The sequence below is a fragment of the Vulpes vulpes genome, chromosome 5 (genome assembly GCF_048418805.1).
Source record: "Vulpes vulpes isolate BD-2025 chromosome 5, VulVul3, whole genome shotgun sequence".
Lineage (NCBI taxonomy): Eukaryota > Metazoa > Chordata > Mammalia > Carnivora > Canidae > Vulpes > Vulpes vulpes.
The window spans coordinates 67506547-67529863 of NC_132784.1; the positions used below are offsets into that span (position 1 = coordinate 67506547).

Below are 23317 nucleotides of genomic sequence, written 5' to 3' on the forward strand. Positions count from 1 at the left end.
TAAGTGGGAGGCAGGAGGCTCAGAGTGATGTGTGATCACCGGGGTCAGGGAGGATGAGGCAGGAGGTGTGATCACTGGGCAGGGTGGGGAGAGGCGGGAGGTCTGATGACTGGGGTCGGTGGGGAGACAAGGCGGGATCTTGAGCTAAGGTATGCCGGTGGCTCCTAGAGGTTGTAAAAATAAGGAAATGGGGTCTCCCTGAGGTGCTCCAGAAGGGACTGGCCCTGTCCCCTCCTTAGTGTTAGACTTTCTGATCTCTAGAACAAGAGAATAAAGGTTTGTTGTTTAAAGCCCCAGAGTCTGGGGCCCTTTGTTGCAGCAGCCATTGGAAAAGAATACAAGTGGTACGTAGGTTCCAGGATGAGAACAGCAGATGCAAAGGCCCCGAGGTGGTAAGGATTTGGTGTGTTAGCAGAACAGAAAGGGTGGCTGGAGGGCAGGAGTGGGAAGGTGTGTGTGATGAGGCTGGGGAGGTGGGTGGCACCTCCAGCCCCCTGCAAGTCCAGGTGAAGAGCTGCCTCTTGGAGCCTGAGGTCAGGATGCTTCCAGGCAGAGCATTTTGGCCAGCTTCCCATCTTTCTAGTTGGGTACTGTCTGCCCAATTTCCAAATCCTCACTTCTCCAGTGCCCAGAAATTTCCCACCTGTGTCCACTTCTCTCCCTCCTCATGGCCTGGACTTGGCACAGGCTTCTGGCAACTCTGGCCCAGGTTCCCTGCCGGTGGCCCAGCCTCCCCTGGGACCTCCCCTCCACTTTAACCATACTTAACATTTGGGGGCAGTGCAAGTAGTTGACTTGCGTGATGGTTCCAGGAGAGACTGTGAGGAAGTGAGCCGGGAGGAAAGGGGTCATGAGAAGACCCCACCTTGTTTGAGGGGTCTAGTTGTCACTCACCATTGGCCTCAGCCTCTGTCATTGGGTTATTGTGACAATCGACACCTGCAAACACAGGCAGGAGCCCAGGACCAGTGGCTGGAGGGTGAAGAGAGAAGCTGAGACTAGCAAAGTGGCCGTCAGAACCTCGTCTGGGTAAACTGACCCCTGATTCGGAGGAATGGGAGGCAGGGAGGCTAGAGATGACGTCACCCTAAGTACCGAGGTCAGGGTCTGCGTTCCTGTCTGGGCGTGCCATGGGTGCGTGTGTACAAACACAGTGACAGCATGTCCCGGTGTCCACATCAGACTGGCTACAGTTTCCCGGGGACTAGTGCAGAATTGCAGACTTGTTCTCAGGTCTGGGTGATCTGCTGTCTTCTGTACATGGGAGGCCACGGTTCCTAAATTTTCTGGCACAAGTAGCTATTTTCCAGAGAAAACGCAAGGTTGTTTTGCTCCTGGTACATCTGTTTGATTTGGAATTTCCCCTGAAGCCAGGTTCCATCTGCCAGCTGAACAGATCACACTGATAGGGGTGGGGTGGGGGGGTTGAGTCATTCTTTCTTTTTTTTTTAAAGGATTTATTTATTTATTTGAGAGAGAGCAGGAGAGAGAGAGCAGGAGAGAGAGAGAGCAGGAGAGAGAGAGAGCAGGAGGAGGGGCAGAGGGAGAGGGAGAGAGAAACCCAAGTGCACTCCATGCTGAGCATGGAGCCCAATGAGGGGCTCCATCTCCCGACCCTGAGATCATGACCTGCGCCAAAACTCAGAGTGGGACCCCTAACCAACTGCATCACCCAGGAGCCCCTCAAGTCATTTTTTTAAAAGATTTATTTATTTATGATAGACACAGATAGAGAGAGAGAGGCAGAGACACAGGCAGAGGGAGAAGCAGGCTTCATGCTGGGAGCTGGATGCGGGACTCGATCCCGGGACCCCAGGATCGCGCCCTGGGCCAAAGGCAGGCGCCAAACCGCTGAGCCATCCAGGGATCCCCCATTTTTTTTTCTTTTTAAGAAGTTTTCAATTCCAGGATATTCAAAACATTGTGGTGAAATGCACCTAATATAAAATTTGCCAGGGGCACCTGGGTGCCTCAGTGGGTGAAACATCTGCCATCGGCTCAGATCATGATCCCAGGGTCCTGGGACCGAACCCCGTCTTGGGCTCCCTGCTGAGTGGGGAGTCTGCTTCTCTCTCTCCCTCTGCCTCCCCCCCACCCTCTGCCTCTCCTCCCATACTCGTGACCGAGTGCTCTTTCTCAAATAAATAAATAAAATCTCTTTAAAAATTTGCCATTTTAATTATTTTTAAGCGCACAATTCTGTGGCATTAAGTACATCCACACTGTTGTGCCACCACCACCGTCCATCTCCAGAACTTTTTATCTTGCAAAACAGAAGCCCTGTCTCCATTAAACATTCACCCTCCAGTCCCACACCACCCTCCCGCTGGCACCTGTCATCCTACTTGCTGTGAATGTCACGACCCTAGGGACCTCCTAGAAGTGGAATCACACAGTATTTGGCCTTTCGTGACTGGCTGGTTTCACTCGGCCCAGCGTCCTCCAGGTCCATCGTGGGGTAGTAGGTGTCAGAATGTCCTGCCTTTTCAAGGCTGGATGATGTTCCAGGGCAGGGGTGGACCCCATCTTGCTCGTCCATTCATTCACAGGTGGACACTTTGTCTGCTTGCACGCTTTGGTTGTTGCCAATCGTGCTGCTGTGAACACACCAAGTATCTCTTTGCAAATGTCTCTTTGAGACTCTGCTCTCAATTCCTTTTGGGGGGCACCAGAAGCAGAATTGCTGCGTCCTATGGTAATTCTGGTTTTACACCTCTGAGGACACACTATGCTGTTTTCCATGGCAATTGCATCATTTTACAGTCCCCCCCCCCCCCCAAGTCCCCTAAACAGTGCTCGGTGGCTCCGGTTTCTGCACATCCTCACCAACATATGTTATTTCCCCCTTTTTCCCTAGTGGCCTCCTGATGGGAACGAGGGGGTATCTCACTGTGGTGACCTACACTTAACTTTTGAACAAAGAAACCAGTACTACCCTTCTACCTAATAGAACCCGACAGTCCCTTGACAACCAAGGACACTCTGAGCCTCCCTCCAGAAGAGGAGATGCAAAATCCTCTTGGCCCCTTTCCCATCTCTGGGTGGCGTCCATTCCTTCCAGCTGAGCCACACTCCCTTCTGGGCCCGGGACCTTGAATCCTAGACACTGGGCAGCCACTATGAACACATCTCCTATTAGCTAGAGCAGGAAGGGGAGTGGGGAAGAGTATACCCACACCTGCTCCAGCTCCTTCCTCCATCTCCAACGAGGCGGGGGAGACTTCCTTCTCCTCTGCCCGTCCCAGACCACTCCCTTAGCTCTGTGTGCTCATCTCAGCTTGCCTTGGTTCTTTGCCTGGTGGGGTGAGGCAAACCTTCATCCCTGAATGTCCTGTGCCATCAGGGGGTCCACCTCTTTTGGGTTGCTGGAGTTTCCCCCACAGGCATACCAGGATATGAGAGTTCAGAGGGGAGCTGCAGGGGCTCTCCTGGGGTCCAGGTGTGGCTCCCTATGGCCTGGTAGGTTTCTGGTTTCTGCTTGGGACCAGGGCCAGTCATCCCAGACAGCAGAGTAAACCCCTTCTTTGCCTCTTGGTTCAGAGCCTAGGCTGCATGCTAGGGTCTTGCGAAGTATTGTCACTCAGCCATTAAAAGGCTGTCCCTTCACTCAGAAATACTTAGGATGATAGGCAACATGGATGAAGTTCAGTGGTAAACATCACGGGATGCATGTTGCCTCCCAAGTCTAAAGGGGCCCATTAGGCATCGTGCTGCTTGCTCAGTAGAAGAAGCTGTATGGTCTAGCAACTGGTATGTCATCCTGGAGGGGACATAGCAATGTGCTCCAAATAACTGTAGTGCTAGAAATTTCACTGAGACCATAGGCCCCTGCATTTTGTGGGGTTCACTTCCCACCTTCTGATATGTATGTATCTCACCAAGATTTCTAGAATATTTAGGCTTTTGCTCATCAGCTCTGATCCACACGGAGTCATCAGTACAGGGAATAAGTGTGCTGTCCCATGGGATGGTGAGGTACCCAGGTCCCAGAGCACTAGATCCTGAGGCCGGGCTGGAGAGTGACAGGCCTAAGGGAAGATGGTGCAGGTGTACTGCTGTCACTGCTGGGTGAGAACAAACTTCTCATTTGCATTTGTTTAATAATGAATATGGAGAAGGAAGCATTTGAAGGGTGTTGGGAGTGGTGTTGATTTGCTTTGGTAGACACCCGCACATCTGGAAGAGCATGTGAACCTGGACTCACTACCGGTTGAGTTTATGATATTCCTTTTGTTTCTTTAAAAAAGAAAAACATTTTGGACTTTATTTTTTTAAAGATTTTTATTTATTTATTTGAGAGAGAGAGAGAGAGAGAGAGAGCATGAGCAGGGTGAGGGGCAAGCAGACTCCCCACTGAGCACAGAGCCCAATGTGGGACTCGACCCTGTCACTTCAGGATCATGACCTGAACCAAAGGCAGACGCTCAACCAACTGAGCCACCCAGGTTCCCTCCTTTTGGTTTTCTATTTTGGGAGAGAGAGAGATTAGCAGTTCTGGGGCTCTACTCGGCTATCTCTGCCACAACAGCACTCCCCCTGCCAGCCAGGGAACTGCCACCTGCTGAGATTGTCTATTGTCCCCCACCCCCAGCCTTCCAGAATAAGGGGGATGACTACAGGGTGGCTTGGGGGACCCACTGAGCTTGGTATGAGCTGTATCGAAATCCTGTTAATTGCCTGACCTCCATAAGGAGGACCATGGCGGTGACGTAAACCTCCCAGAATTCACATCAGCTCAGACCCAGGGTCCCCCACATCTGGATCCTTCCTTTTCTCCACTACCCTGCCCAAGCAAATGGTCTCTTTTCGGGGAAGGCAAAGAGGAGATCTGTACATTATAAATTTTTGGTAGACTAGCAGGATCCTTCCTCAAGGGGTTCTGAATGAAATCTGGGGACTGGGAGACGAACCAGGTCTCTCTACTGTGGTAGTTCGGGCCACATCTGTCGATCAGATCTAGAGCATCTTTGCTTATTCCAATCAAGGAAGTTCTTGGTAGGCTGCTCATCTGTTTGAGAACCGTGTTAAATCGTAGTCGCTCAGATAAAAAATGGTCGAATATCAGCAATTTTATGTGATTAAACCAAACATTTTGGTCTTGGGTACTTCACAATCAAGTAGCCAGTGCCAAAGATCACCATGGGTCAAGCTATTCTGGTTATTCTTGTTTCTGTTAGGGTAACTACACCCTCCTTGGCTCCCTGGCTCCAGCCACGCAGGGGCCATATCACCCCATTTGATTTCAGGAAGTCCAGGTTGTCCACCATCTCCTGCTGTCATTCCCAGCAAGCCCCAACATCGCATTTCTCCCACCTTGGTCCAACATTCATGGGGTAGGGGCCCTTCTTGTGCATATTCCCAAAGCTTCTGCCAATGGGGACTGAAAATACCTGTCACTTCCTCTGGATAGTACATCTTACTGGGTCAGATTTTGTTCGCATGCTCCCGGAGCATGCTGGGATTTGCGTTTAGGTGCAGGTCTAGAAGCAGGAGGTCAAGGTGGGCTCCTGAGGACGTGTCTAGCTTGGGAGTGACCCTCATATAGTTCCTCCAAGTTAACGCCCTTTGAGAGGGGACAGGGGCTGCTTCGGCCAGCAGAGAGGTTCTGTGTAATTTGGAGGTTCAACATCCTCAGCTGCCTTGGAGTCTTTTCAAATGGAATTCATTCCAGAGTTCAGGGTCCCCCCATTTCCCAACTGATGCCCTAATTTAATGGAGGACGGCGTGGCCATGAGTAGAAATGGTTGTGTTGCATGGTTCAGCCACCCCACAGGGTCAGCGTTTGGGTTCAGACTTTCAGAAATCTCAACTCTGTGCCTATAAGAGATGTGGGCTTTTTTTTTTTTTTTTTTTTTTTTAATGGCAGCTATGGAAGTTTTCTGATACTTTAACTTGGCTGTGAGCTGAATATTTAAAGGTTTGAACTCATTTTTCCCCCTCCTAAATTTTCTATGCAAATGAAGAGGCCCACCAACTCCATAGCATGTACACTCTGCTGGGCGTCCTTGTCACTGTCAATAAAAAGCATGTGTCACCTGACCCTTTGTGGTATGTGCTCGAAGGCCGGTTGGTTTGGGCAAGCACACCCTGAACGCCCCCGCTAATCCCTGTCTTGAGAAATCCCACCCTCCCTCTAAATTTCCATCAAGCAGGATGTGTAGGAGAATGTATTGTTCAGCCTTCAAGGTCAGGGACTCTGCGGGTGGCCAATCCGGAGCATCTCCCTTGTAAGGAAGCATGTCCAGTGGCAGGCCTCCATCTCCTCGGAGCACTGGCCCTGGAAGGAGGAGCAGCCACAGAGAGTCATTCTGATATCAAAGCTTGGGCTCGCAGATCCCCGCAGAGGATCTCTCAGTGGATGCCGTCCCTGGACCCTTTATCCATAAACTCCCCCAATAAATCTATGTCTTGATAGTTGTCTGCGGGTCTTATCTCAGTCTCACCGGATAATCACCCACCCTCAGCTGGGCCCCTGCTGGGTGAGGCTACACAGCCTTCAGGGGACTAATGGTGATTTTTCAGGTTAACTGTTTTGGACACACGCATTGCATAAACACCAGTGTCCCAGTGACTACCGGCAATAAGGTGCCTTCACATATAATCAGGCCAGAGACCACATTTCAGATGATCATCTCCAGACCTCACTTCTGTTACAGAAAACGGTATCCATCTGAGTTTGATCAAGAAAATAGAGCCTCGGGCACCTGGGTGGCTCAGCAGTTGAGCATCTGCCTTCGGCTCAGGGCGTGATCCTGGAGACCCGGGATCGAGTCCCACATCAGGTTCCCTGCATGGAGCCTGTTTCTCCCTCTGCCTGTGTCTCTGCCTCCTTCTCTCTCTGTGTCTCTCATGAATAAATAAATAAAATCTTAAAACAAAACAAAACAACAACAGAGCCTCTCCATGTATTCCAGAAATAAACGTCTTAATATAGAAACCGGGGCTTCTCTGAATGTAAGAGAGGAGCATTGGGTAAAGGTCTGGAAATCCCAGGGGATTAGGGAAACCGCTATGAGCTGGAGCGCTGGAGCAGAGGGGAGGCATGGGCCAGGGAGATGTCCTGAGGGAACCACTTTGGCCACCACGGGCTTAGCTAGGAGCCCGGGAGGGGTGCGCAGAGCCACCGTTTCCCTCCTTCCCAGGGCCAAATGGAAGCTCCTGGACACATCCGTGAAGCTGCTGTATCTGGTTGCCACGACATCTAGAGAATTCTGCTTTACTTATACCTTACAAATCTTTGGAGAATTTGTCTCATTGGTAAACTCTTACCAGTTGCCGTTTGGAGAAGAGGATTCTGGGACACATCATTCTCAGCCTTAGAGGGAGTGGCGATGGCACACGGGGGTGTCAGACAACCCGCGGGCCAGCCTGGGCTGCGGGGACCCAAACCCCAGGCCGGGCGGCTCAAACACACAGCTCCGGAGGCTGGCGAGTCCAAGAGCTGGGTGCACAGCGCTTGGTTTCTGCTGAGAGCTTGTTTCCTGGCTTGTGGACGCTGCCTGCCCGCTGCGCCCCACGCAGCCCACAGGGGGCCACCTCGGGGTGCTGATCTCTCTTAGAAGGGCACCGGTTCCTTCCGAGGGGTCCCATCCTCCTGACCTCAAGTAACCCTCACCCCCCCCCCCCCCCAAAGGCCTGTCTCCAAATACTACCTGGCAGGGGGTTACGACTTCAACACATGAATCTGGGACAGGTGCATACACTTTCAGTCCACCACGCTAGCACACCCTCTGTGTTTCTTTTTTGTTTTTAGTGCATATTTTGGTATTTAGGACCATCGTTTTTGTGGTTGCCCTCATAACCTTATGTAATATCTGCCGTCCCTCATATTTTTGGCCTTTGTCAATTGGTTTCCTAGCCTGGGTGGAGTGGTCTTTTATTATGTCCTCAAATTTTCTTTTTTAAATTTCTTGAACTATAATTTTTTTAAAAGGTTTTATTTATTCATGAGAGACACACAGAGAGAGGCAGAGACACAGGCAGAGGGAGAAACAGGCTCCCTGCGGGGAGCCCGACGTGGGACTCGATCCCAGGACCCCGGGATCACAACCTGAGCAAAAGGCAGACGCTCAACCACTGAGCCACCCAGGGACCCCATGCTGCTCAGGTATCTCCCAGTAAGAGGAGTTCTTGTGACTATGCAGAAGGAGAGGTAGGCTGTAAACTGTCTTTTATCTGGACCTGCTTTTCTCTCCCTCTGTCCCTGCCCTGTCCCTGCGGGGCTTCCCCTAGCAGTTCCTTCTCAGTATGGGGCTTTGTCCTGTAAGGAGGTTTCGCTTTGTTGGCTCCAGAGTTCCCAGGGCCCAGGCTGCTCCAGCACGAGGACCTTGCTGTTCCCTGCGAAGGGAAGGCTGTGTGTCCCCTTCTAGATACTGACTCCTGGTCTCCTGCAATCCGATAGCGCCACCGAGCTCACCAGTGAGTACCCGTCAGGGTCTGGGAGGTCCTCTACTTCTCAGGCCCTGCAGGCCTGGCTGACTTCCCTCCCTGTCCTCTCCTGCCGTGGATGATGGCATGTGGGGTTGCGGCCCCTGGTGATCCACCCCCACCCACTTGCTCGCTCTGGGTGCCTAGCCGCCTAGTTTCACTATGACTATTATCTGTGAGTTTTGGGTTTTGCTCTCCTAGGTGCTCTGTCCATTTTTAATGGGGAATTTTGGGAGATTAAAAAATTATGGCATCGCCATTCCTTCTTCCCCAAACTGCTTGTAAGCCCTACTTACTAAATAGCATCAGAAACATCTGCTCTGAAAACAAAGTGTTGATATCAGCCTGCAGCTCACCGTTTTTTAGCAGAAACAAGCAGTGCCAAAGATTGGAGCATGAAATGTTGGGGATCTGGGTCTTTCTAGGTCCCCGTTGCCAGACTGCAGAGGCTCTGTGAAGGGAGCTACAAGCAGGGCCACCATGTACTGTTGCTGGGTTGTGCACTGCTCAAGTACACCTGGGTGATAGGGTGGGGGTGAATTCCAGCTCATGCTGTTTGCTGAGCCCTGGGTTCCATCCTGGAGCTGCACCCCTTGCACCCTGAGAATGCACCATATGTGCTGGTGGCTTTGCCAACTGTGGGTGAGGATGTGACTGCATGTCTTTGAGGCCTCGTTCTGTAGGGGATTCCCTGCAGGGGGGTCTGCAAAGCATGGGCTGTCACCCAGGTGAACGCACATCCTCCTGGCTCTGACGGGCACCAAAATCCCTTCCAGCAAAAATGTGGACTTCCTTCACTTCTGTCCTTACCTGTGGTGTCTGCAGCCTCATCTGGGAAGAGGCTTCACGAATTGGAAGCAGGTGGACTCAGCCAAGCCAGAAGCTGGGAGTCAAAGGAGTCCAGCTAGTTAGGGAGTTGCTGGACCAACCCAGCTTGGCTCAGCCCAAGGAGCAACTGGCAGAGGGACCCTAGAGCCACACACCTCCTGATAGAGTCCCTCCACCTTCCAACCCCACCCCAGACAAGGACTGCTCAGTTCCCTGGTTGGTGCAGGCTCTTTCCAGCCTCTAGGTCTGTGCTCCTGTGGCTCTCTCTACCTGCTAGTCCTAGGAAAACTCTTATGCACCCTTCAGGCTCCAGCTCAAATGTCACCTCCTCCAGGAAGCCTTCCCATGAAGCCTTACTCCCCAGCCTTACTCAGTTTGTTATACTGTCACTGTGGCACTGCTCCCATTCAACGTGGATAGCTTCTGTCAGTCATTCAACAAATGTTTGTTGAGCACCTACTGTGTGTTCCGCCTCTGACATGAGCCCCCGGGGGCGAATGAGACAGTCCTGGCTCTTGGCCCTCAGGAACATGCAGTCTTCTTGCAAGTGTTCTGTGCTAGACTGCCTCTTCCCTGGGGCGGCACCATGGCTGATCCTTGGCTGACCCCAATACCCTGTGAGGAGCCCGTCTGATGCAGGATGAGGGTCTCCGATGTGGCATGCCCAGCCGCTCTGAGTGCCTGCCCGGGTCCAGCTGCCAGGATGTTGTGGCTCTCCGAGGGGCTCCCATGGTAGCCACCTGAGATGGGCAGGGACTTCTTCTCCGCCCCACAGAGCAGATCTTGACCATGAACCTACAGGTCCTCTAACCCAGCTTAGACTCTTGCAGGTCGAGGCAGGACCAGCTCTCCCCAGCCTGGATGACCCACAAGTGCCCCTTTGGCCTCGAGTCCGGGAGCGGGGGGGTTCTCCTTCCAGACCTCAGGCATTGGGTTTCCTGGTTCTGGTGTCTGCCCCTTGGGCCTGGGACTGGCCGAGGAGCCCTGGGCAGCTGGCCTGGCAGCAAGCTCAAAGGCCAGGCTGTTTCCTGGGTGGTTGTGGAGTCTGCCTCCCTCCCTGCCCCATTCTCTTGCTCATCCACTCTGGCCTTCCCTGCTGCCGAGACAGGCCTCCTGCAGAGCTCCCTTTCTGTGCTGTGGTGCCCCCAGACCTTTCTCTCTCTGCCTGGGATTCATCATCTGAGGGCAGGGGTGCCGCTAATACACTGCAAGATGCAAATGGCCACCACACCAGAGCAAGGTGTCCCACCCACAGCCCTCTAAGGCACAGGAGTGAGAATAGGTTTGTGCCAGGTAGCCCCCGGCACTAGTCCCCTGTGACTCCCTGGAGCATCTGTCTCCTGGTGGCCAGGGTGGGGGGTGGTGTCTGCCTCCTGCTCCCTCTAATCCACCACCCCAACCCCAGCCCATCGTGTCTCTCTCCCCTGCCTAGATCCTCCAGCAGCCTGCCCTGCTTTCAGAAAGAGATCTGTATCCCTCAGTATGGATGCCAGGCCATGTGGGTCTGCTGCTACCCCCTCACTTTGCCTCGGTCTTCTCCCCTCAAGGTCACCGTCTTCAGCCTGTTGTCACTCCCCCTACATGCTATGCCTCCTCTTTCCCCCTCTCTGGCCAACTCCCCCTTATCCCTCAGACCTCAACTAAAATGTCGCCTCCTCCCAGAGGCCCTCCCTGACCATCTCATCTAAAGATGGCCCCACTAGGGGTGCCTGGGTGGCTCAGCTGGTGAAGCATCTGCATTTGGCTCAGGTCATGATCCGGGGGTCCTGGATTGAGTCCACATCGGGCTCTCCGCTCAGTGGGGAATCAGCTTCTCCCTCTGCCTCTGTATGCTCTTACACACTCTCTCAAGTAAATAAAATCTTAAAAAAAAAAAAAATGAAGATGGCCCCACTACATGTGTGCTTTGTGGAATGGAGATATCATTCACTTACCATAAAATTTACCCTTTTATTTGTGTATTTAATTATTTTTGAGCAGGGGGGGGGCAGAGGGAGAAAGACAATCTCAAGCAGATTCCATGCCCAGTGAGGAGCCAGACGTGGAGCTTGATCTCATGACCCCGAGACCATGACCTGAGCAGAAACCAAGAGATCAACCACGTCAAGCTCCCGTTGGGACTGAGCCCGCTGCTACCAACTGGTGACATGCTTCTGTGGCTTCTTCCCTTTTCCTGATCTGCTTCTCAGCTCACCATCCAAAAAACTACTGCAACCCCATGTCCCGGTCTGTGCCCGGGACGCCCAGCCTTGGCAGACGTGCTCATGCTTGGGCCTGACCTGCCAGGGCCCCAGGTCCCAGCCCCCACCCGCGGCCTGCCTCTCCCAGGCCTTCTCTCCAGGCCATCTCCCCAGGGCTTCACCCCAACCCTGCAGGCCTCCGGCTCCGCCTTCAGCCCCCGCCCTGCTGACCCTCCTCGCCCTCAGCCTCTCCCTTGGCTGCCGCCCCAGGCATTTTGGTTCCCAACACGACAAAGGATCTGGGTCTCCCCGGATTCTTGTTGCTCGTGTCACGTGTGAGAGAAGTGGAAATAGCTGAAGCAGCCTGGCCTGGGAAGTATTTGGTATTTCCAGGGGGCTTGTCCCCAGGGCACAGGCAGTGGCGTTAGCTCGCCAGCGCCCCCGCAGGTGGCCCTGGACTTGGCATCTGCCGTGTCCCCCACCCACTGTGTGACGCCCCCCATAAGGCACGTGGCCTCCTTGAGCCTCACTTTCCCCAAGCACAACGGTGAGATGATTGCTGCTCTGTTCTCAGCAGTAGTTTCAAGACTGAAGAGTGACACGGGATTTGGGAATTCACTTTGTTACCTTCAGACAGTTGTTTGCTGCAGATGGGTGGCGTGAGGCAGTGGGGGAAAAGCCGGCGTGGGGACTGAGGCCCCCTCGTGTGTCCCTTTCCCCTGCACACCTGGGAGTCCGCATTGTCATTAACTCCACGTTTTGGGTGCAGAAGCTGAGGCCCAATGAGGTGCGGGGGCAGCCTGAGCTCATGAGTTTGGTGCTGCCCAGGGATGGGAATTCAGACTGGACCAAGCCAGAGAACATCGCTGGATTACTGGGTAGCACCCAAGGCCGTCCTGCCTGCAGTAGGTGCTCCGTAGGAAGGATGAGTGAACGGATGGATGAAGCTACCTTTAGAAGGACCGACTGGGGCGCATGCTCACTGCCTGAGCAGTGAAGGAGGAATGGCCCAAGGTCCCCAGGAAAGCAAGGAGTATGACCCAGATGCATCGAGACCAGGCACAGGGTGCCTGACCTGTGGCGGTGGGGGGTCTGCAGGTGGCAGGGATGTTAGAGGTCCCCTTGGGATCTCCAATATACCCCTGCAGCCTCATGGGGAAGTTCCCATTATTCCCCCTGTAAAATTGGAACCGAACACAGAGGCGGTTGGCACCTGGCCCAAAGTCACATAGCTCTGGCCCGCATTTGGGAGCTGAGGGGGGCATATGTGACATTCAAACCCGGTTTCAAGCAACCCCCCGGGGTGGATATCTTGGGAGAAAAGGCTCTCTGTTGAGGCGTGCCAGCCTCCGCAGTGGCCCTGGTGTCACATGCAGCGATCCTCAGGCTGAGCCTGAGTCAGTGTCCCCACCAAGAGGACACCTCTGTCCACTGCAGCCTCCAGGGGACACTGGCCACCAAGCAACATTGGAAACACAGCTGCACAGTGGTGGGTGGGCCCCTGGTTGCTGTGTGTGGAGGGGGAGGCCGGAGAGAGGAGGCAGCTGTGTCCTGGTGAATCTCAGGTTTGTTTTCTAGCCTGGGGGCAGGGCCGCGAGTGGGGCCAAGCACTCCCTTTCTCACCCACTCTGCACACTACCGGCTCTGACTTCGCTCCGTGCCTCCTCTGGGTTGGCCAAGTTTTGCAATCCAAGTCGTGCCAGGACCCGGCCCTGCCCTTCCCCGGGGCCTGATGTGCTATGGCCTGCCCGCCCGGGGCGCCTTCCTCTCCTGCCTGTGGGTCCCACGCCTGGGGACTGAGCGAATGGGGGGCTGGGGCTGTGTTCAGCCCACTGGGAGATGCAACCCCGAGTTGGCCGAGTGACAGCTGGTTGGGCTTCCAGGACGGATGTGAGGACAGACCATTGTGGTGTGGGAGATGACCTTATGGGCACAGGAATTAACATTAAACAAAGCCTTGTCACCTATTGTGGCAGGTATCCTTTTTTTTTTTTTTAAGATTTATTTATTTTTGGAGAGAGAGTTCGAGCGAGGGAAGGGGCAGAGGGAGAGGGAGAAGGTCCCAGAGCAGACTCCCTGCTGAGTGGAGTCCAATGCAGGGCCTGATCCCAGGACCCCAAGATCACGACCGGAGCTGAAATCAAGAGTTTGTGGTTTAACCAACTGAGCCACCCAGGCCTGTCGTCTAAGATGACCCCCACAGAGCCCCTCCCTTGACAGGAGGCTGAGGCCAGTGACTTGTCTCTCTCTGATAGGACACAGCAAGAGTGACAGAACTGGGTGAGATAGGACCGTGACCTCTACCTTGTTAGTCTTCTCTCTCTGGCTTTTCTTTCTTAACCGCTCTGCCGAAGTTGGCTGCCCTGTTGTGGGCTGCCCTAGGGAGATGCCAATGTGGCAGGAAACTGAAGTCCAAAGCTGCTGAGTGAGCCTTGAGCCTCGAGAGGGCTGCAGCCCTGATGGACCCCCCCTGATGGCAGCCTGGGAGAGACTCAGAGCCAGAGGTGTCCAGCCAAGCTGCATTCAGATTCCAGTCTAAGAAAAACTGGGAGATAATTGATGTTTTTTTACACCATGACGTTTTGGGGTTGTTATACAGCTGTTGATAACCAATACACATATTTATCTTAATGTGTCTAAGGAAAAAAACACAAGTGGCACAATGTTTGGGTTTGCAGGCATTTGTTGATGGATCGCAATGAAACTAGGGAAAATGAGTCCATTTAAGTCAACTGGAAGAGAATCATAGGATGAATAAATTAAAGATAAAAATAAAAGAATGAATGGAGGGGAATGGATATGACCAAAGTTTGATAAGAATCAAGATATTGATGGGACAGTAATTTTGATGCCACAGCAGGTGTATTCAATATTAGAAGTAACTAGAGTTATGTCAGGGCAGCCGTTCACAAGGTGTGGTGCAGGCTTCTGGTTCCCTGGCTCCTCCTGGAACCACAGCCTAAATGTGTGCAGTGTCCCCCTTGAGGGAGTGACAGATTTGTGGCCTGGTTACCGCAGCCCCATGCCCAGTGAGGATCTGGGAGCCCTGGTTCTAGGGCAGCACCTGACTGTGGTGGTTACCTTCCTTCTCTGGGCAGGGGGCCAGTGGAAGTTGAGGTACAAGAGGAAGGGGAGGGAAAGACAGTGGGTGTCAGATGAGGTCAAGTCATGCCTCGGCTCTCCTGCAGAATTGCCTCCCAGTCTGGAGCACCAGAAAGACCCATGGACTGGGCAGGCAGGTAGACTGGTGACCTCATCTAACCTCAGCTGTAGACAGGGGGGAGCTCAACAGAGTCCTTCTTCCCTCTGGCTGGAGAAATGCTGTCACTGTGTCATCTTTCCCAGTCCTGTCTCCTCCACTGGACCAGATGGACAAGGAGCTCGCAGAATGGGCTGGTGGGGTGGGGCGGGGCTGAGCACTCAGAGCTCAGACCATTTCTGCTAGAAGGGCACCCCACTCACCGAGCACCTCCTATCTGCCTTGCCCTTGACCGGTGTCACCTTGCTTAAACCCTCTCAATATCTGTGTGGGGCTGGTGTGATTTTCTCCCCACTTTACAGATGGAGAAATAAGGGCAGTGGGGGGTGATGTGCCCAGGGTCTCAGAGTTGGGTCAGTCTGAGAGCAGAAGCAGCAGGAATGCACATGTCCTGAAGTGACTGTTTCCCCCCCCCCCCTGCTGTAGCCGCAGCACCTAGTGCCTGGCATGCAGGAAATGCTCAGGGAATACTGGCTGGGCTGGGCTGGGCTGGCAGGGAGGTAGCTCCTGGGCAAACCCACAGAAGGCAACCGAGGCACAGAGAGGGGCTGTGACTGCCTGAGGTTGCACAGAAGCCTGGTTGGCATCTTTCTGGCTTTGCTTCCAGGCCAGCACTGCTCCCTTGGCCCTGTGCCCTTCAGCCAGGGTCCCCAGGAGACCCACACAGGGGACCACAAAGCTGGTTTGAGGACCCACTGCCCAGAGGACCTGCCAGCCGGTTCTCTCCCTGTTGGTGCCTCTAAGCACTTACTGAATGCTAGTGATGGACTCAGCCCAGATGCTGCTGGTGGGCACCCCAGGGACAGCTTGGCCCTACCAGGATGGTATAGCACACTGGCATCTGGGAAAGCTTATTTCTTCCCTTCCAGGAGAACACGTTCTATTAGCCCCACCTGCATCCAAGCCAGCCTGGACACCACAGATTCCCTGTAAATTGTTAATCTTAAAAATAAAACTGTCACTTATTTTACCAGCAAAAGTGGGGTTTACCCGGAAGTGGCAGAGAATTGCAAACTGGACCAACACAGCCACAGCAAAGCCACAGGCAAGTTCCCAGAGCAAAGGAGAGGACCCCTCTTTTATGGGGGTGGGGGAGGGGGGTTACTCTAAACTGAAAGTCCACTGGATCAGTTTCCAGGTATCTGGTTTCTCATTGGTCGAGCTGTGACTGTCTCTCATTGGCCGGCCTATTGCTGGGTGAGGAGAAAATCTTCCTTCTTCCAGCAGGGGAGTAAGGTGGGCTCTTCCAGCAGGAAATGTAAGGTACCTGCTCTTCCCGTTTGGGTCTATAGTTGACTACCCTGAGTGGTGGTTCATGAGAGCCCCACCCCACCCCATACTGGCCTTCCCACTCCATTTTATTTTAAAAAATAATTTCTTTTTAAGTAATATTCTACATCCAAGGTGGAGCTTGAACTTGCAACCCAAGAGCAAGAGTTGCATGCTCTACCAACCGAGCCAGCTGGGTGCCCTTCCTCCCTCCATTTTACATGAGATTTCCTATAATTAATTTTCACAAAAGGCTTTTACTGCCTTGCATTGCACTTGGGCCTCCTGGAGTTTGTGCCCAAACATAAATGGAATTCTTTAATTGCAATAAAAACAGATCCTTGGGGGAATGGGCCATTTTTACAAAGTTCTGCATGTATCTATTATTTTCTTTTTCCAGAATAAAAGCATCATACTTCTTTCAGGTAGTAAAATGCATGCTTCTTGTTTTCTTTTCTTTTTGTTGTTGTTGGTTTTGTCTTTTAAAATCAAACCCATGAACAAATTCAATGATTTCTCTTTATCCTCCTGGGATAGCCACGCTCTTGAGCTCCAGCACTTTTAAATATTTGCCAACTGATTCACTCAATGATTTTTATTGTTATTTTAGGTTGCATCTCTTTGTATTCTAATGAGGGTGAAGCTTTGTTTTAAGCACTCTATATCAATATTTCCTCTCTTGAGAACTTCTGGTTCAAGTCTTTTGTTTCTTTCCCACCCGAGGAGAATTTAATCTTTTTCTTATTGATTTTTAAGAGCTCTCTGGGAGGCAGAATTTTGGTTCCTGGTACCTTCACCTCCCAGCACCGCGCCAGTGGTTAAAGTAGGATAGCTGGCAAAAGGGATTTGCACATATACTTAAAGTTACTAACATCAGCTGATCTTAAAATAAGGATATTATCCTGGGTTATCTGATGCACCCAATGTGATCACAGGAGTCCTTAAAAGGAAAGAGATGTGGCAGAGGGAGGAAGTCGGAGAGGTTGGAAGCATCTGGAGGCATTTTGAAGCACCTCATTCGAAGCACAAGAGAGATTCAGTGCACTCTTGCGGCTTTGATGATGGAAGGGGCCGTGAGGGAAGATGTGGTGGTCTCTAGGAGCTGAGAATGACCCCTGGTGACATCCAGCAAGAAACAGGGACCACAGTCCTGGTCTCGCGGCGGCGAACCTGCCAGCCCGTGGATGAGTGTGGCCCAGGCCCGCCGACACCTTCACTTTGGCCTGGTGAGGCCCCGACATGAGAACCTAGTGGGGCCGCCGGACTTCTGATCTCCGGGACTGACCGACGATAAGTGGCAGGTGTTTTCGGTAAATTTGCGGTAAGGCATCACCGCAGCAATGGAAAACAAGCTATTTATGTGTCACTTCATGTATGTTGTAAATATTTTTTCCAAGTGTGTCACTTGTCTTTTTAAGCCTTACTCTTAATTATACTTAATCTCACTAGTTTCAAGTTCCATTCTGGGGGCATGTCCCTCAGTCCTCACTCCTAGGTACCCACCACTCGCAAGCAAAGCAGATGCCTGGGCCCTGCCGCGAGCTTCTGCTTCAGCAGCTCCGAGGCATCCTCCCAGCCCCAGAGGCTCCTTCGCGCCCCGCCCTGGAGCGTGGGGCGCCGAGCCCCACCCCGGGGGCGGGGCCCGGTAAGCCCCGCCCCCACGCGAACCCTCCGTTCGTATTGGCTGGTAGCGAAGGGGATCCCTGACGTCACGGCGCCGTCCTCTCCTCCCCCCGACCTCCGGAGGCGGGGACGCCACGCCTGCGCAGTGCGGTCGCGCGCGGCGAGCTGCGCTCCGGGGAGGGCCCGGCGGCCGCTGCCCATGGCGGACCCGCGGGCCGAGTCGGAGCCCCTTCTGGGCCGGGCCCGGGGCGGCAGCGGCCACGACTGGGCGGCGGGCTCGGCGGCTTGCCGCGGCGTTCGCGGCGACCCTGGTGAGCGGCGGGGGCGGGGGCGGGCCGCAGGGGTGGCGCGCGGGGTCCTGCCGGCCTCGCGCCCTCCGCTCTGGCCGCGGCGGGGGCTGCACCCTGCGGAGTCGCGGGCGCCCGGGTCCTGCCTCCGACCGGGCGTCCCAGAGGCGGCCACAGCCCCGCAGCCCCGCAGCCCCCTGCAGCCCCCTCGGCGGGCCTCGGGGGGATCGCCTCGGTGGCTCTTAGAAGGCAGAGCTTTCATTTTCCTCCTGGTCATGATAGGGGAAACTGAGTCACAGAGAGGGGCATTCCCCACCCAAGGTCACACAGCGGAGAAGTGGCTGGGCGGGGGGGGGGGGGGGGGGGCGGTTAAGTTGTTTCAAGCCCAACTGGGAGTAGACGAAGGGTGCTCAAGGCTCCCTGGAGGCTGGTCCCCCAGGCTTGGCGTGGGGGCAGGCGTCCCCAGACCAGGGCAGCTTCCTCCCTTTGCCCTCTGCAGCTCCCGCCTGCCCTTCCTGTTTACCAGCAGAGAAATTGCTGAATCCCGAGGAGGGCAGGAGGGTGGAGTTCATCTGTCTCTGGCAGACACCAGGGTGGTTGGGTGCCGGGTTAGGCGTGGAAGGGCCTCAGCCTCATCTTACCGGGGAGAAAACCAAGGCCCAGAAAGTGTCTGGGACCTGTCCAGGCTCAGCCCTGGGATCTGCTGCGGCTGCTGCTAGTGCCACACTGGGTGTTCTTTCCAGGAGCACTTTCCCTTTCTGGGCTTGCTTTTATCCTCTGTCGGGGAGGGGCCCATAGTGTGTGCCCATCTGTGGACTATGGGGGTGACGGTTTCCTTTTAGGAGACGGAAAACTAGAGGCCGAGGCAGCCACCTGCCTGCGCATCTCAGAGGCTGTCCTGAGAGAGTTCTCCATCCAGCCTGCGACAGGGCCCCACGGGGTCCCTGGGCAAGGGGCACAGAGCTTGCAGACTTTGTTTGCATCTGGAGGTCAGAGTGCCTTTCTCGTGCCCCCATTTCTGGCTGTGTGACCTTGGCAGGTTGCCTGACCTTTCTGAGTTTTACTAAAAGGGAAGTAGTCTGAGGGGCTGACTTGAGTGTTGTGAGGATTTGGAGAGAATGCTGAGGATGCCCTCAGTGTGGGGCCTGGCCAGGTGGCAGAGCTGGTGCAGTCGGTGCTGAGGGCCACTCTGGGTGGAGCACCATGATGGTCATAGGTCCCAGTCCCGGCAGAGTGGACAGCCGGCGGATGAGACCTGCATTGTAAGCTAGGAGCCAGGGCCAGGCAGCGTGGACCATCAGAGAGGGCTCTTTGTCCTGGCGCCATGGCCTCCGTGAGGGCTCCCAAGAACGTGGTGGGACGGTCTGTGTTCTGAGTCTCCCTGGCTAGGCTGCTTGGCCCTGGGGGCGGTGGGGACTGAGGATGGCTGGTCTGCGCTCCACTCCTGTGGAGGCTCCTAGTCGGGGCTCAGCACAGGTCTTGAATGTCCCACAGCCTGATCCTTCTGCCGACGGGTCGGGGAACTGTGCTGCCTGGTGCCCCGTGGACCCTGCAGCAGGTCCTTTTGACCCAGCCTCACCTCGCGGGCCGCAGGGCCAAGGTTGTACTTTCCTTTTCTTGTTCCCGGTCAGGGAGATCACCTTCTTTCTGGCTATGGAAGAGTCAGAGGGAGCGCCATGCTATGGAAGGGGCTTCTAGAATAAAAGCAGCAAATAGTTACAGCACCCCATTCTGTCTGCACATGTCCCATCGTGTGTGACCCGTGATGGGGAACTGAGGCACAGAGGTGGAAGGGCCTGTCCAGGGTCGTCGGGGAGCTGGTCGGGGCCCCAGGCAGGTAGGGCAGGGTGGAGCCTGAAACAGGAAGGATCGGGGCTTGGGGTGGAGAGACTGGTCCTGGGCTGATGTGGGACCCAGTGATGTCCTCTGCTTCCTATGGCAGATGCTGTACCCTGACACTCCAACCTGAGTGCCCACTTATTGCCACATGGGGTGGTGGTCCCTAGACCACCGTGTTGGGAAGTAGTGATCCTGGTAGGGCTGACAGCCTGGGCAAGGGCTTGGAGTCTTGGGGAGAACTTGGCCTTGGCAGAGCCAAGTTCAGGATGAGTGGCATAGAGGGCAGAGGATGGGGGAAGCAGCAGGATGGCTGGTGATGGGTGAGGTGGGTGCCCGTAGTGCCAGGTAGGGGCAATGTGGACCTTTTCCAGAAGCACTGTGCACACGTGGGAAGCTGTGACATGTTCATGACTGAGGGTTTGTGAGAAGATACCTCTGGCTGTGGGTGTCAGGGGCTGCAGAGCAGGTGGGGTGGCCTTGATGAGGTTTGGTGCCCTGAGGCCCAGGCCAGAGGTCTGATATGTGCTGGGCAATTCTCGGGGTGCCTGACACCCTTGGCCTGTGGTGGCTTGCCTGGGCGTGAGCCCCTTCAGCTGCGCCCTGCATCTGGGCCTAGAGTTAGCCTAGAGGCTCTTGTCTGAGAAGCTTGTATCCTTTGATCTCTCTAGGCCGAGATCTGGTCTCTTACCTGAGGTTTGGGTAACCTGGGGCCCCTTGTGGGTCCTTAGACCACCCTGCCCTGCAGCCTCCCCTCAAGCTGATCGCTCCACAAAGAAGCTTTGAGGATACTATGTGCTGAGCCTTGTGCTGTCCTAGGCTCTGTGGGTATAGCAGGGAGTAGAACAGAGTGCTGTCATCACAGTTCCCAGGACATCGTCAGGGGAAGTTGGCAGTCACCATCCTCACAGCCTCCCTGGGAGAACTTCAAGGCTCCTCAGGGTGAGCATGGAGGTTGTACATGGGGGGAAATAGGCCCACACAGAGGAGGGCACTTGCTTTGTGTGACAGCAATGTGGTGGCAGAGCCAGGCTGGAGCCTAGGCTCCTGCCTCTGTCGGGAGTTCCCTGTGTCCCCAGTTGGCCCCCCGGGCCCTGCAGTGGGAGCCCTGAGGACAGGGATAGTCGCTTCCCTGGGGGGTGATGGGCAGAGCAGACAGTGGCGCACCCCCCGCTCTGCCTCTGGCTTTGGGACCTCTGCTCTAGAGGCACGCACAAAGCTGCATTCTCTCCGTGCCAGGTACGGGCAGTTTAGGAGCTGCTGGCACAAAGGGGCCAGATGTGAAAGCAGAATCTTCCACAGAAGCAGCTGTCCTCTTAATTTCCAAGCCCCAATCTGGGAAGTGCTGGAGGCTGCATGCCGGCTCTGCGCCGCCTCCCCACGGCCCCCGCCTGGGCTCCCTCACGGACCTCACGCAGTGGGGCTCTTTGTTGTGAGCCATGGCTCCTCACACCTTTCTTCTCCTTTGAGTCAAGCAGTGGTTTCTGCAATGAAGCCGCAGAGGTGGCACTTGGCCCTGAGCAGTGGACGGAACCCAAGGTGGCAGGGACTGACCTAGTGTGTAGCTTAGGGCTGCTCCCTGGGCAGGCGGCAGGGGTGCTGGGCTGACGCTTCAAGCCGCCTGACTTGTCTGCTCAGATTCGGAGCCTGCTGGGGCCCACGGAGGCCCCATCCAGCCTCCTGTGCTCTGCCTCCCAAGTTGCTGGTTGCTGAAGGTGGCAGAAGGGTAGTGCCGGGCCTGGGACTGCCTCGTGTGCAGACCTGCTGCAGGGAGAAAGGCATCTCATTCCAGAGCCTTGGAAAAGAATGCCTCCAGATTCTTTCCTTGATCTCGATTGTCCTGTAGCAGGTGAGCGTCACATCATCTGCCTTGTCGCCTGATGTGTATTCTCTGCCTGCAGGTGCTGCATCCCCGTGGGATCTCTGCTTTGACCAGGCTACTGTGTTCATCGAAGATGCAATCCAGGTGGGCGGCACCTGCTCCTAGTGGCTGGGCCTGGGCTCGTCTCCAGGTTTTGTGGGGCCCGGGTGATGGCTGCCCTGCTGGTCCCCTCCTTGCTGTCCTGGGGCCAGGCCTGGGTGGCTGGTCCATGTCGTCATATAACCGTGATGATGGGGCCTTTGGGCCCGACTTGCCTGGAGTCCTCCCTGAAGCAGGGGGTTGCTGGGGTGCTGGGTGTTCTTCTTTTGAGTCCTAGCATCAATCGCTTGTTTTATTGAGTTACCTCCTGAGGGCCTGTCATGCACCTGCATTGTCCCAGGTCCTGTGAAAGATACCCAGAGATGGTCAGACCATCCCGGGCTGGAAAACAGCACTCAGGCTCAATGAGAGAAGTAGCGATGGAAGGAAGCAACGTGCCATGTGGGGAGTTAGGCTAGGGTGTCCTGGAGAGTGACAGGGTTGTAGGGGCCTAGCACAGCAGAGGGGAGAGCCTCACAGGCAGGCAGTTGATACAGCTATACATTTAGAAGCATGTGTCCATGCAGGACAGGTTCCTAGGGTGCTCTGCCTCTCTCCGCAAACATGCCCCTGCAGGGTCCCAAGAGAGCCCTTTGTCCATGTATGTAGTGAAAGTGGACTCTGGTCCACAGCCCGTCTGCCTGCCGAGGGCCTGTCCTGGGGTCAGTGGGTGCCCTGCATGTGGCTGGCTGTGCTGTGCAGCTCTGAGGGGACCCTCACTCACGCTCCCCTGTGTGATGTTCACTTTCAGTATCGTTCCATTAACCACCGCATGGATGCCAGGTCGATGTGGCTTTACCGGTTGTATTACTCGAACACGTGCCAATGGTGAGAAGGCACATGCATGCAGCGTGGGGTTCCTGCGGTCTGGGTGGATGGGGGGAGGCTGGTCTCAGTGTCCTGGCGGGCTGTCCCCTCCCCATAGTGGAGAAGGAGCTGCTTTTCCCTCCTCCGGGAAAGGAGCCCAGCCCAAGGAAAGAGGAGCTTTTCTGGTGATGAGGTTTAGCCTTGGAGATGGAGTGTTGGCTTGAGTTGCTCTGTCTGACCCCTTGAGAGTGGGCACACACCAGGAAGCATGGCCTTGCCTTTTTTTTCTTTTAAAGATTTTATTTATTTAAAGAGACATACAAAGAGAGAGAGAGAGAGAGAGAGGGAGGGAGGCAGAGACACAGGCAGAGGGAGAAGCAGGCTCCATGCAGGGAGCCCGACGTGGGAATCCATCCCTGGTCTCCAGGATCAGGCCCTGGGCCGAGGGCGGCACTAAACTGCTGAGCTACTGGGGCTGCCCCGTGGCCTTGCCTTTTGAAACCATGGAGTCTGTCCCGCTGTCGTCCCAGGGACCCTGCCTGCAGATCTAGTGTTTGGCCCAGAGCATGGCTGGTTCGTGAGTTTTAATTAGTTTTTGTTCCTTTTTTCAGGATATTGAGCTTCACCATTTTCTTGATCCTGTTTTTGGCTTTTATCGAGACCCCTTCCTCGCTCACGAGCACCGCGGACGTGCGCTACCGCTCGCCCCCCTGGGATCCACCATGTGGCCTGACCGAGAGCATCGAGGGGCTCTGCCTTCTGGTCTTTGTGGCTGACGTCTCTGTGAAGGTGAGGTGGGTGCCGTCAGGTGCCAGAGCGCAGGGACCAGGGCCCTCCCAGC

General features: G+C 54.8%; 1 protein-coding gene across 4 annotated transcripts in view; it reads left to right on the forward strand.

Moving 5' to 3' along the window:
• Positions 1-17729: 17729 nt before the first annotated feature.
• Positions 17730-23317, forward strand: part of TPCN2 (two pore segment channel 2) — a 32756-nt gene continuing 27168 nt past the window's right edge. For 2 of the 4 annotated variants that reach the window (XR_012001669.1, XR_012001670.1), the window contains exons 1-4: positions 17730-17897; positions 21611-21675; positions 22421-22497; positions 23088-23265. Coding sequence is in view for 2 of the 4 variants with exons in the window: in XM_072758637.1 (XP_072614738.1) it covers positions 17786-17897; positions 21611-21675; positions 22421-22497; positions 23088-23265 (432 nt within the window). In the remaining 2 variants the exon portion in view is untranslated. The remainder of the gene's footprint in view (positions 17898-21610; positions 21676-22420; positions 22498-23087; positions 23266-23317) is intronic. The other 2 variants (XM_072758637.1, XM_072758639.1) reach the window with 1 other exon arrangement.